The sequence below is a fragment of the Drosophila novamexicana genome, unplaced genomic scaffold, assembly GCF_003285875.2.
Source record: "Drosophila novamexicana strain 15010-1031.04,08,12 unplaced genomic scaffold, DnovRS2.1 tig00000739-arrow-arrow-pilon, whole genome shotgun sequence".
NCBI lineage: Eukaryota > Metazoa > Arthropoda > Insecta > Diptera > Drosophilidae > Drosophila > Drosophila novamexicana.
In genome coordinates this window covers 1,464,510-1,476,829 of record NW_020824819.1, presented here as the reverse complement: position 1 = coordinate 1,476,829, position 12,320 = coordinate 1,464,510, and the positions used below count along the sequence as shown (strand labels likewise).

Sequence of the window (12,320 nt, the reverse complement as noted above, 5' to 3'; positions counted from 1 at the left end):
AATTTATTTCTTTGATTCTTTACGATCAAGAATTGCAGTTTTCAATTGTTTTAATTGGGCATATGAAAGCCATAATTGAAGCATAATTAAGATGCCTGTAACCTCAATATTGGGAAATTCCGAAACAACTATTATTATTGTTATGAGCAAGACGCTTGAAACTATTTGACATATTACAGTGCCGGTCACAAGTTTGCGGCTTCATCACTTTGCCATCGCCCATAAGCGCCAATCATCCAATCTGCATATCCTGCGAGTTACTTAATTAAGAGCGCGCGCGGGTGTGGTGAGTGAAGGATGTGTGTTTGTGCGTGTGTGCGTGTGTGTGTGTGTGGTGAATAAGTGTATATAGGCTGCGGCTTATGCGCTTGTCGACCAACACCGTGAAAGTTATCATATAAACCGCTTAACTAAATTGCAGCTAATTAATTGAAGTCACTCGCATTTGCCATAATTAGCGATGTCATGTAAAAGCGAAAGCTTACACGTGTGTACGTGTCTAGCTTTGTGTGTGTGTGTGTGTGTGTGTGTGTGTGTGTGTGTGTTTTGATTAACGATGAAAGTTTGCAGCTTAATAGGAGCTTAGATAAAATGCAGTCTAGCAGCTTAGCTTGATGAGTTCCGGAAGTTATTCAATGAACCTCCTTTTCGGCTCACGAACTAAATAAATGTTGGAACTAGTTCAATTAGTATTCAATAAAATGTTTATTGAAATTTGAAAGCGAATCACACTAATTATTGTTCATCATTTAATTTTAAATTTCCAATATTTAAAATACCCTTTAATTAGGCTAAGTTAAAGGACAATTTGGAATCGATATTCGTCTTAGCTATATTAGCGTATATAGCGTGCAAATATTTTACTGCAGCCCAGCCATTTTCTGGGCAACATTCTAGACATTGCACCTTATAAATTGTTGTTGCATATTTCACAACATTTTTGAAGTGTATAGCAGCTTAAAAGGCATCTGGATAAAGGAAAAGGCATCACAGCTAACATTTCCTGAACAAACTACAAACTTCGAAAGAGCTGAAAAATGTTGTACAAATATTTAAGCCAAATCGCCTTAAATAAAATTAATAAATGCAAGTTTAAAACCCTTCTTAAATATGTGAGCACTTCCCTTTCTCTTTTTGATTGTGAGAACTAAACAACAATGTGTTATTGGAGATTAACTGTGTTCCAATAAAGGACTTGGTTTCAATGAAACTGACTAATCTGACTTGATTGGAACGAACTGTTCTGTTTGCAGCATAAACTAAGTGGAACTAGTTCATTTAATGCCCTAATAAAATGCCTAGATGAATTTATTTAATCAATTAATTGTTTTGTGTTTCTCGATTCGTACAGAAACTGCACCATCTCGTATGTGCCACAGTGCCCGTGGCTGCTGAATGACACGATACGGGAGAATATACTTTTTGGAGAATCGTTTCGGCCAAAACGTTACGATTTTGTGCTTGATGCGTGCGCACTAAAGCCGGATATTGAACTAATGCCGAGCGGCGATTTTACGATAATCGGTGAGCGCGGCATCAACCTATCTGGCGGACAGAGGCAGCGCATCGCCATTGCACGTGCAATTTATTCATCGGCTAATGTGGTCATAATGGTAAGTAAGTAAATGCCAAGGACAAGGACGATGCTGTCGACTTAACTGCGAGCCAATCCGACGCCTCAATGCGCTTTATGTGAATGCATTCGCTCATAAAATCCGCCAAATGCTTAAACTTTAAATGAACTATAAAAATTCGACACATTTGTTGCAGGGTAAACAAGTTTTATAGGGCACATTATGAGGTTTGACATCAAATGATGTGGAGGTTTCTTTTCACTCCGACGAACACGCTAATCGGATTGACATATTTTAAGAAGGTCGCAGAAACTAATTTTAAATTGAAAGTCGTCTCGAAATTTTGTAGGAAAACAAGATAAGATATTAGAGTTTTGTTTTGGTATATGCTTCACAATGTAAAAACAAATTAGACAAAAGCTTATATCTTTAAATGAATATAATTTTGAAAAAAAAAATAGATAGTTACGAATCGCTTAAATATACCTAAACTAAGTCGGATACAAACAACATCAAAAGTACATTACGTGAAAATGGCATCTCTTACGGTTATATCTTTATGTTTACTTCTCGTTTTCTCTCCTTCTCTTTCTTTGACTTTTTTCTATTCCTCTCTATTACAGTAGAGTACTGTCATCTCTTTTTCTTAATTCCAACATCGCCTTTCTATGCGATTTTCATAGTATCTCAGAAGACTTAAAGATATTGATGCCTTATGATTATTATATAATTATATAGCTCTCTTTATTTTTATACCTTTGCAGACGGTATTATAATTTTGTCGTGAAATGTGTAACGCATAGAAGGAGACATCTCCGACCCCATAAAGTATATATATTCTTGATCAGCATCAACAGCCGAGTCGATATAGTCAGTTTTTAAGCAATATTTATGAAACCTTGCAGAAGTCCCACTTGGATCGGACCACTATATCATATAGCTGCCATAGGAACGATCGGTCGAAAATTAAGTTGTTGTTTGGAAAACTTTTTTGTCATTCAAGATATTTTGATTAAACACGGCATTAAAAGATTTCACTATGCTCCCTTCATTTTTGGAAAATCTTATTTACATCGGGCTACTATATCATATATCTGCCATAGGAACGATCGGTAGAAAACTATGTTTTTGATTAAAACCCTTTTATCAAGATATCTTGACCAAACTCGGCATTAACTATTTTACCTGTGCTTCTTATATACGGGCAAAGCACTATAAGTATTATGAAAAGGTTGGGTCTGCAAGGGTATTAGATCTTCGGCGTGCCGAAGATTGCCTTTCTTTCTCGTTTCTCTATCCATTGTTTTACCAATTTGCCAATCAAAATAAATATTTGTTAAGCCAAATTTGTTATATCAGTGGCCTTGTGTCAACCTGCTAAAGTAATGATTTTATTGTAAATATAAACTAAAGCATATTCTTTGGATGTCAATATTTCAATTTGATTGTAACATTGAAATGTAATTTACTTTTCTAGGACGATCCGCTGTCATCGCTGGACAATGAGGTTGGCAGCCATGTCTTCGAGCAGTGTGTGCGTCAAATGCTTTTGAAGTCGAACCGCACCATCATCCTGGTGACGCAGCAATTACAGTTGATCAAGGAGGCGGATTATGTAAGTGGCTCTGTCGAAATGTGCCAGCCCCTGGGCCAGACAGCATTTCATATTCAAATTTCTCAGCTCTGACAATTGTCCAGTTTCGGTGGAGTTTCGTTGGGCTCGAATCGGGCTGTGGCTGTCATTCTTTCGGCTCCTCCTCCTGCGAGCTGCGCTTTTTTGCCGGCATCCGTTTGTTACTTTGCGCTCCAAATGCCGGGGCCATTTATCGCCTTTTGGCCATAAATGCAATTGCCTGGAAAGACCATTTGTTGCCGGTCTGCTGGCTCCCACTCCAAGGATCCGCCAGTCCGCCTGCTTGTGCACACATTTTTACAATTATTTGAGCAGCAGCAGCAACTGCATCGCTGCAAAAACAAAAAAAGGAAGAGCAGACGCAAAAAATTTCAAATTTAAATTTCGAAATTGAATTTATTGCCTTTTGTGTTGCACCTCTTCTTTTTGCTTCTTCTGACCCTTTAATATACCCTGTAAAAGCTAAGAAGGGCAACAAGTTTTGTTATCTAGACTTAACTCTTTTCTTTAAATTGTTATTAATTTACCGCATATCTCTTTTGTGGGTAATATTTACTTCTCTTGACTCGTGCTGTCAACTGGTTATTATTAATTTACTTTTTAAAAATGTTTTTGTTTTGCACAATTAGAGCAGAAGTTTTGCTGTCTTCCATGTTTAAAATGGCTTTCAGCCTCGCCTAATTTTTCGTTTTTTAACTTGCTTTTATTGCGCTCGATTCTCTTACTAAAACTATCGTAAGCGTATTGTCAGAAAGTTTTTAATCTTCTATAAAATGTTTAAGTCCAAATAAAAATATCGCTTTGAGGAGGACATATTGTTAAATATGATTAGGTTTAGGTTAATTTTCGTAATTTTTCATCCAACCAATCCGGCCAATCCCAGGTTCAAACCAGGATACTTCATATCTGCTTATAGGGTAACTTCTTAACGGACACTCTTTACAACATTATTCTTACTTGTTATGTGCTGTCATTTTTTCTCTTCGTTTTCTTTCTTTCATGCTGGCGACCTTTCAGTTAATTGTGATGAAAGATGGCCGCCTGCAAGCTTGCGGCAGTTATAAGGACATTGAGCTAAAGCAGCCGCAAATAATCGCCAAATGGAACTCGATAATTGCTAAGGCAAACGAAAATGCGAAGGACCAACAACAAAAGTGAGTACACGTCGAAGCCGGCGCCATTCCAAAAAGAAATTTTTTGTTTTTTTTTTCCCCGGAGAGGCATAGATTAGTATAAGACTGAAGCATTGTCAACGGCTTATCCCTTTGTCGGGAATGACTCAAAGAATCCTTGGTACGTGCACGCAAAGCTTTTCGTTTTTTTGTGCAAGTGCTTCGATTTCCATTAAAGTTCATTCAAGACAAAGCGTCTGCCTAAAAAACAGATGCCTGAAGAACTGGCACAAACTTAAGATAATGAGAGAGCATTGACAAAGTCTCACAGCTGCCTTTGTAGTCGTAAGTCTTTGGCTTTAAAGCGCACATTTTTATTTTACTTTCTTTTAGCGTCCTTTTAATTAAAACTCGAAAACAATTTTTAATAATGGCATAAGCGAATTATATGCCCCGTGATTTATTAGAAAGAAAGGGAACTTTTCAAAGATTTATTAGATTACATTCTAAAGAAAAAATTGTTGCCTGCAAATGGTGCTCCAAGGTTTTAAGATCATTTTCCAAATCAAAATTTGAAAGCCAACGTAATCTGTAAGCCAATTAAGGTGTTATGTGGTTTTTCAATAACTTAGAAAATGATTACGCTAAAATTATTACGCACGATGTCTGGAAATGTTTATTTTGCAAGCGAAAGGTTTCATAAAAAATGGTTTAAAACAAAAGAAGGAATCTCGGGACAGAGATGGAGACATCAAATATTGTACAAATTATTATTTTTAAAATTTATTTTTATATATAACTTTGTTACGTCGTAAAAATGGCAGATTTGGAGGGCGCAATATTGCCAGCCCGAATGCTACACTCAATGTATTTTTGACTTTTTATCTCTTACAGTCCTACTGAGCGCACGGCTCGTGAACGCTGGAAGTTATTTAAAAATGTCAGCAAATTGGGTTTGCAGCGCTCCATATCGGTTACCTCGGAGGCAGGCGGCGCCAATGGCTCGGAGCTGGATTCTGGATGCGTAGATGGCAACGGGTCAACGTCAATTGCCGTCAATAATGCTGTTGATGAGGATGATGAGGACGATGATCTGCCAGCGGTAAGTGTGTATTGGATTCCGGGCTACGTAAGGATTCCCAGCCAGTTCAGTAGCGGATTGGGCTGAACGTATACCGCCAATTAAGGAATAATAATTAGACTCTTAAACGTGGGGTATCTATCCACAGCTAGGTATTAATCTACATATTCGTTTTTCTTCTCTAGTCTCTGTCGCTGTCCAGTGGGATTAGCTGCGGCTTGCAGTCGGCTGGCAGCTTTCATCTGCAGCGCAAGCGTTCGAGCGTTTACGGCTCACGGCATTTGATCTACGATGTGCCACTGCCCATTGACGAGTGCCAGGCGGACGATGTCATAATGCGACCACGTCGACGCTCCACGCTGCAGCGTCGCGGCAGCAGCGCCAAGTCGCGGAACTCGTGGCATAGACTAAGCGGTCTAAGCACGGCAACGGCCACGTCCACCTCCAGTACGAACAGTGGGGACCTGTTGCGGCGCAGCGTAATGACCGCCAGTTGCAGCAGCTACGCGGAGAGCAGTGCCGATGGCGGCGACTCGATCACAGGAGGCATCACACCACCGCCACCCGATCTGTGTCCACGAGCGCAATCATGGCAGCCGGCACAGAACGTTCATCATGCGCCCGTGACTCGCAACGTGTCTTCGCCACCGGCCATGGAGGCAGCCGGCGATGAAGCACAGGCATTGCCGGCGACAGAGCAGGCAGCGGCACAGAGTCGTGGCAGCTTTCAGCAGTTTCTGCGACGCATGTCCATGCGGCGTTCCAACAAGCCGAAGCATCATCATCGCCCGCTGAGCGCTGCCAACTCGATTCGGTAAATGATTTGCCTAACTGGATTTCAAGTAACTGCTCCGCCCCATCTTCATACTTTTTGCCTTCTCGTTTGCAGGAGCATTTCGGAGGAGTCTAGCGGCACAGCTCTATTGCCAACAGTTGAGCTAAGTTCAGTGCCTTCATCGCCAGCCGTTGACATGTCCAATCCGCAGCCAACAACAAATTCACAGACAACTGTCGTCGACTCTTCTCCTGCTGCCACTGTGGAGACACCAGTCAAGCGTAAGTTATGCATCTGGCATGTTGTAACTACTAGACTCCTAGTTGCCTAGTTGCTTAGTTGCCAACTGGCTGAAGTTAGTCCTTGCTGCTATGTCCTGACTCGCTTTTCAAACATTTGTATGCATTGAAAGTTGTCCTGCGCCATATGGGTCAACTTAATCGATGGCAGACAGGCGCATACGTGATTTTCTCTTTAAAGAACTTTCAACTGCAGCGCACTTTATTGTTATTAAATATTGAAATTCTTGACAGTTTCAATTTCGTTTACATAGCCTTTATAACTTTACTCTGCTTGAATTCCTCAGATTTTTGCATTTGCCCTTTGAGCTCACCTGAGAAGGCTCAAGGTCAACGTCATCATCAGGTTTCCTATCAAATAACTACGGGTGGTATTTTAAGTACTATTTTGGTAGAAAAACAAACACAAGCGACATCCAAAGGTAGCCAAAAAGTTTGCCTTTGAAATGTGCTCAAGAGCTTATGAAAAGCGAAACGCATTCAGGAAAACATAATGCCAGTATACTTAAGCATTTTTGCTTAAACTCAGCCTTTAATTAACGGGGTCGGAGATATGTCGTCCTCCCTTTAAATTCATTATTAACAAACGAGAATGTAAAAATAGCCTCGACACGCCGAATATTTAATACCCTTTTAGAGATTTGCGAGAAAAGTGAAGTGAAGTGAATAGTGAAATATCTTGGATAACAGAATATTTTGACACACAAAAACTCATTTTCGACTTATACTTGGAAATTTGTTTATTATGTTAACTGCAAAGCTTAACTAATGAAGGCCCCGTTTGTTATAGATATTTTGACCAAAAAATGCTGAGTTTGGTATAGATCTTTAATACATGATAAAGTGATCCGATACTGCCTGCTGCAGAAGAAGGACTTTAAGTGTATAAGATATTATTGGAAAACTATTCTATACCACGGATATTATAATATCAAGGATATTTAATGATATTTAATTTCTCACATTCCTAAACAATTTCTACACCTGTCACATCCGAAATTGCAACTTTCTATTATAGAACATTGAACAACTATATCATGTAATCGTCAAAGAAAACTGAGTGCTCTTTTATAATACTTATAGTTGTTCTATTGTCCTTGAACAAACCTAGCAATAACGATCTTCATTGTGCCTGCAAAGCTGTATCTATTCAAATTACAATTAATATGGCTCCTATAGGAACGATTTCAGTTAAAATGTCTACAATTGTATTAAATGACTGCACTTTTGTAATCTAATATAATTTTTAAAAATCAACTTAAATTAATATATAAACCTCTTCTCTGGGTCTTAGAAAAAGCCTAAGGTATTGGTATTTAGAGTAATACCAAATAACGAAAGACATTCGAAAAGCAAAAAGTTTGTGTTCTTGAAGATTTGTGAAACTGTTTTACGACATTTTCAAGAGCAAGCACAACTTCTTGTTTACTTTTACACTTTCTCTGTTACATCTCTAATTTCGAACAGAAACTACTTTACCGCTTAGCTAATTGATTTTGAATTCCCGCTAGGGCAAGTGGAATAATATCCAAAGAGTAACAAAATAAAAAGGCATCTGACATTCATTTTGCATATCGGCTAATTAGAATGCGAGTCGGGGCACGCCGTCTTCTTGGGCTGTCAATAAGCGTTGAGGAATGTGCAATAGAGTTTACAACAAAAGTTGACTGCGAAAACTTTGGTAACTCTTTGGGTGTTGGCTCTGCAGTTTGTCGTAATGAATATTGATTAGGGGGAATTTATTTGGCGCGACGGCAGCCGAACTGCACAATAAATAAGCACAAAGAAAATATTGGCATATTTATCAGGATATCAGCGTGCATATTTTCGAAACAATTCGCAAAGGCCGCAGTACAAGTAGTAGTGTGTGTATGTGTGTGTGTGTGTGTGTGTGTGTGTGTGTGTGCGTGTGTATTTGTGCGTGGAAACTTAAATCAAGTTTGATTTTAAAAGTTTTGCACTCCCAGCGGTGTGTCAAAGAGACAACGCGTTCTGAGTGCGCCCCCAAGCTGGCAGGGCAAAAAACTTTTGCCTAACTTAATGCATTGATCTATCTACCCGCTGTCAATATTTGGCTGAGCACTTGCCGAGTTTTGGCCTGCAGCGAAAACTTTCAATTTAATCAGATGCTCGAGTGTCACAGAAATCGTCAGGGTTGCGGCTCTTCGAAACTGCAATGAAAATTGTTTGTACAAGTACTCGAAACTGATTTAAGAGTATTCAGCTATGCATATCGGATCAATCAAACATTAAAAGTACATACAAATAATACTCAAGAATACTCAATATTCATGTTTATTTTATACAAATTTTAGTGATTTATTCTGCTATTCTATTATTCTTAAAGCTTACGAGTATATTTTTTTTACAAAAAAATGTTCAAATGATTTTCGCAACAATTTTCAAACAATTTATTATTACTGTCGGAGGAACGGAAAATTTTGTATGCAGCATTTAAACAGAGTTAATATTTTATTACTGAAATATTAGCTCGAGTTATTGAAGATTATTGCTTCCATTAATTTTGTATGCATTTCCTGCATTCCTCAAAATATAAGTCTACTCGTACGATCTTGAACTTTTTCGTCCTGTTGTGTTGCGCCTAAGTCTGCATAAAATCTCACACATTTGATCAACATTTTCTATGAAATAGATGTTCATTTTGTAAAACAGGTATTAAATGATCACAAATACTTCAATAGTTTTAGCTGCAATTCTTTCTATTATATATATCAACTATTTCTATTTATATTTGTTTCGTGCCAATAACCAAATGGTATCAAAGCTTTAGGATTTGGGCAAAATGTTCTGCTTTAAACACGAATAATATAAAAAGAACTGCGCAACACTGGAATTGGCGCGTGTTGAACAATGCCGTTTGCTACATATTGCACGATGTAAGAGAGTGACAAACAGAAATGCAGATGCACAAAAAATAGAAAAATGAAAAATATATATTCATTTTTGATTGTTTGCTACGACTGCCATACGTGCGTGTTTGTGTCTATATATGTATGTGTGTGCATATAAAATTGAATTTTTATTGAAACAAACATCAGAAAAGAAGCGCATTGATAGCCAGGCAGGTGGAGAAGCACTGCGATGGGGTCTGTCCAGAGCTTTTGCCATGGCAATCGATGCAAAAATAACAGAAATATTTTATTACTCAGCCACATGGCTGAGTTACATTGCTGTTGTTTGGATTTCACAATATTTTGATAAATAATATTTGTAACAAATGAAACAGCATATTGACCTTGACACAACTTGAATGAGAGAGAAATTCTCAATTGACTACTTTAATGTACAGAGATAGAGCATGCTTACAATAAATGCATCATAAAATGTCTTTTGTTATCTGTTAATTTCCATTTAAACAAATCAGCTGTGTGTGAAGCCCTTTGCAAAGCTCAGATTAACTCAGTTTGAATATGAGCATACTAAGTTAAATATTTAACTAAAACTTACAAGAAATACGAGCTGGCATGCATATCATTTATATTTGATATACTTATTATTAAGATATATTATTATTATGATATATTATTAATTTTGAGCCAATTTATGTAACCAAGACAAAATTAAACTGAAAGAGAAATGTACTTTAATGTCTAGCCAGTTGATCAGTTGATCAGTTAACCTAGTCATCGTGAGCACGTCATCAGGATGTTCGGTATTTGTATTATTCTGGTCTTAGCACATAGTTTAAACATTATTCTGCTTTCTTTCAGATGTTAAAATTGACTTTAATGCATTGCCAACAAATGGGCGCAGCAATAACAATAATAATGGGGGCAACGAGCTCAGCGACGAGGTCGACGACGACGACGATGACGACGCCAATGACGTTGACGTGTCAGACGTGACGACGCTGTCAATGCAACCGAAAAAGGAAGGGGAACGGCAAGGGGATGCGGTACAGGAACAGGAACGGGAAACGCATCGGGCAGGTGCAGTGTCAACGTTGGCAACGGCGACAGATGTTGAACGCAAATATGGCCAAATATCGCATCATATATATCTGCTGTACATGCGCGCCTCGGGTGTGCCCATAATCATTGTCTTTTTTATCACCGCACTAATTTGGCAATGTTTGCGTGTCTACACGGACGTTTGGCTGCAGCATTGGAGCGACCAAGTGGCATCGAATGTGGAGCATCCGGAGCGTACGGACATTGCCATGGATACGGACGAGAACATGGCCAGCCACGAAGTCACGTACTATTTTCGCATGTATGCAACAATTTCGTGTGTTTGCATTATAATGGCCATGATATCAACACCGGCCGGACAATGGGCCGGCTGTAATGCACGCCGTAATTTGCACGATAAACTGTTGCAAACGATTTTGCATAAAACTTTGCATTTTTTTCAAGTGACGCCCCTCGGACGTATTGTGAATCGTTTCAGCAACGATATGGCGATCATTGATAAGGTAAGATTTGTTATTGTTATTGTTTCAGTTGACCCTGTTGTTGTTCTTGCTATTCTCGTTGTTGTTGTTGTTGTTGTTGTTGTTGGTGTCGTCACTCTATACCCGATATACACACACAACCTATACATACATACATATGCTGCATAATTTTCGGTTAGCTTTTTGTATTGTGCGGCATAAAATATGAGCATATTGCCAGTTGTTGTTGTTGTTGTTCTGCTTTAGATTTGATGTGATAAGCACGCATAATGCATTGACGTTTTGCGCATGTGTGTGTGTGTGTGAGTGTGCATGTGTAATATATGAGTTTGTTGACGCCATTTTTAGGGTTGCTTTCATTATAGTTTTTCACTTTATTTGACACATTCGCATACAAATTTACCAAACTTGTTAGACTCTATGTGTGTGGCGCGTAGTGTGTGTGTGTGTGCGTGTGTGTGTGAGTTTGTGTGTGTGTGTGGTGTATTTGGTTTGATTGAACTGACAACATTGATTGATCTTTTATGTAGTGAGTGGATGGGCTCATTCTTGTCTTCTCTTAATAAATTGCTACTTTTCAATTTTTACTTTTGAGTTAAACTCTGTTTTTATACCCTGAACCCATTAAAAATGGGTACAAGGGTATATTGTATTTGTGCAAAATCCAAATGTATGTAACAGGCAGAAGGAAGCATCTCTGACCCCATAAAGTATATATATTCTTGATCTGCATCAATAGCCGAGTCGATCTAGCCATGTCCGTCTGTCTGTCCGTCCGTCCGTCCGTCCGTATGTATGAACGCAAGGATCTCAGAACCTATAAGAGCTAGAGACTTGAAATTTTAGATGTAGATGCTCCTAGCTCCCGCGCAGATCGAGTTTGTTTCCGATAATCGATAACTTACTCCGTTTCCAAGCAATCGATAAACATCGATATCGATATCCTGTTTTTTGGGCAATTTTGGTAAATAATAAGAACTAGAGTCCCCAAACTTGACATATAGCTTCTAAAATAGAATATATATGTATTTGATGTTGGAAGAAGAGGGTTCACGGTATCCCCTAGTCGGGAGCTCCCGACTAGAGCCTCTTACTTGTTCTTTTTAAATTCTTAAATTTAACAAAATACTTTGGAATATCTCTTAGATTATTGCTTCCAATTTTAATCACTTACTTCCATATCCATTTCCTAACCGTGGAAATATAAATCTTGTCGTACGATCTTGAACTTCTTAGTCCTGTGGCGTTTAGCTTAAATCTGCATTTTCACACATTTGATCAATATTTTCTGTTTATATAAAAGAACTCAATAGTTGCATGTATTCAATGTCAGCACTAGAGAAAGGTTTGGCTTTTTACATAAAATCCGATCGTCTTTTTAAGGTATAAGATACAGATGCATCAATAATAATAACGAATCATATTAATTAAA

At 38.4% G+C, this 12,320-nt stretch overlaps 1 protein-coding gene across 2 annotated transcripts in view; it reads left to right on the top strand.

Annotated features, from left to right (window-relative positions):
• LOC115763342 (ATP-binding cassette sub-family C member Sur) overlaps positions 1-12,320 on the top strand; it is a 53,113-nt gene that overhangs the window by 27,835 nt on the left and 12,958 nt on the right. For both annotated transcript variants that reach the window (XM_030705852.1, XM_030705853.1), the window contains exons 10-16: positions 1,352-1,613; positions 3,052-3,189; positions 4,225-4,361; positions 5,214-5,421; positions 5,586-6,214; positions 6,290-6,456; positions 10,206-10,909. In XM_030705852.1, coding sequence (XP_030561712.1) covers positions 1,352-1,613; positions 3,052-3,189; positions 4,225-4,361; positions 5,214-5,421; positions 5,586-6,214; positions 6,290-6,456; positions 10,206-10,909 — 2,245 coding nt within the window. The remainder of the gene's footprint in view (positions 1-1,351; positions 1,614-3,051; positions 3,190-4,224; positions 4,362-5,213; positions 5,422-5,585; positions 6,215-6,289; positions 6,457-10,205; positions 10,910-12,320) is intronic.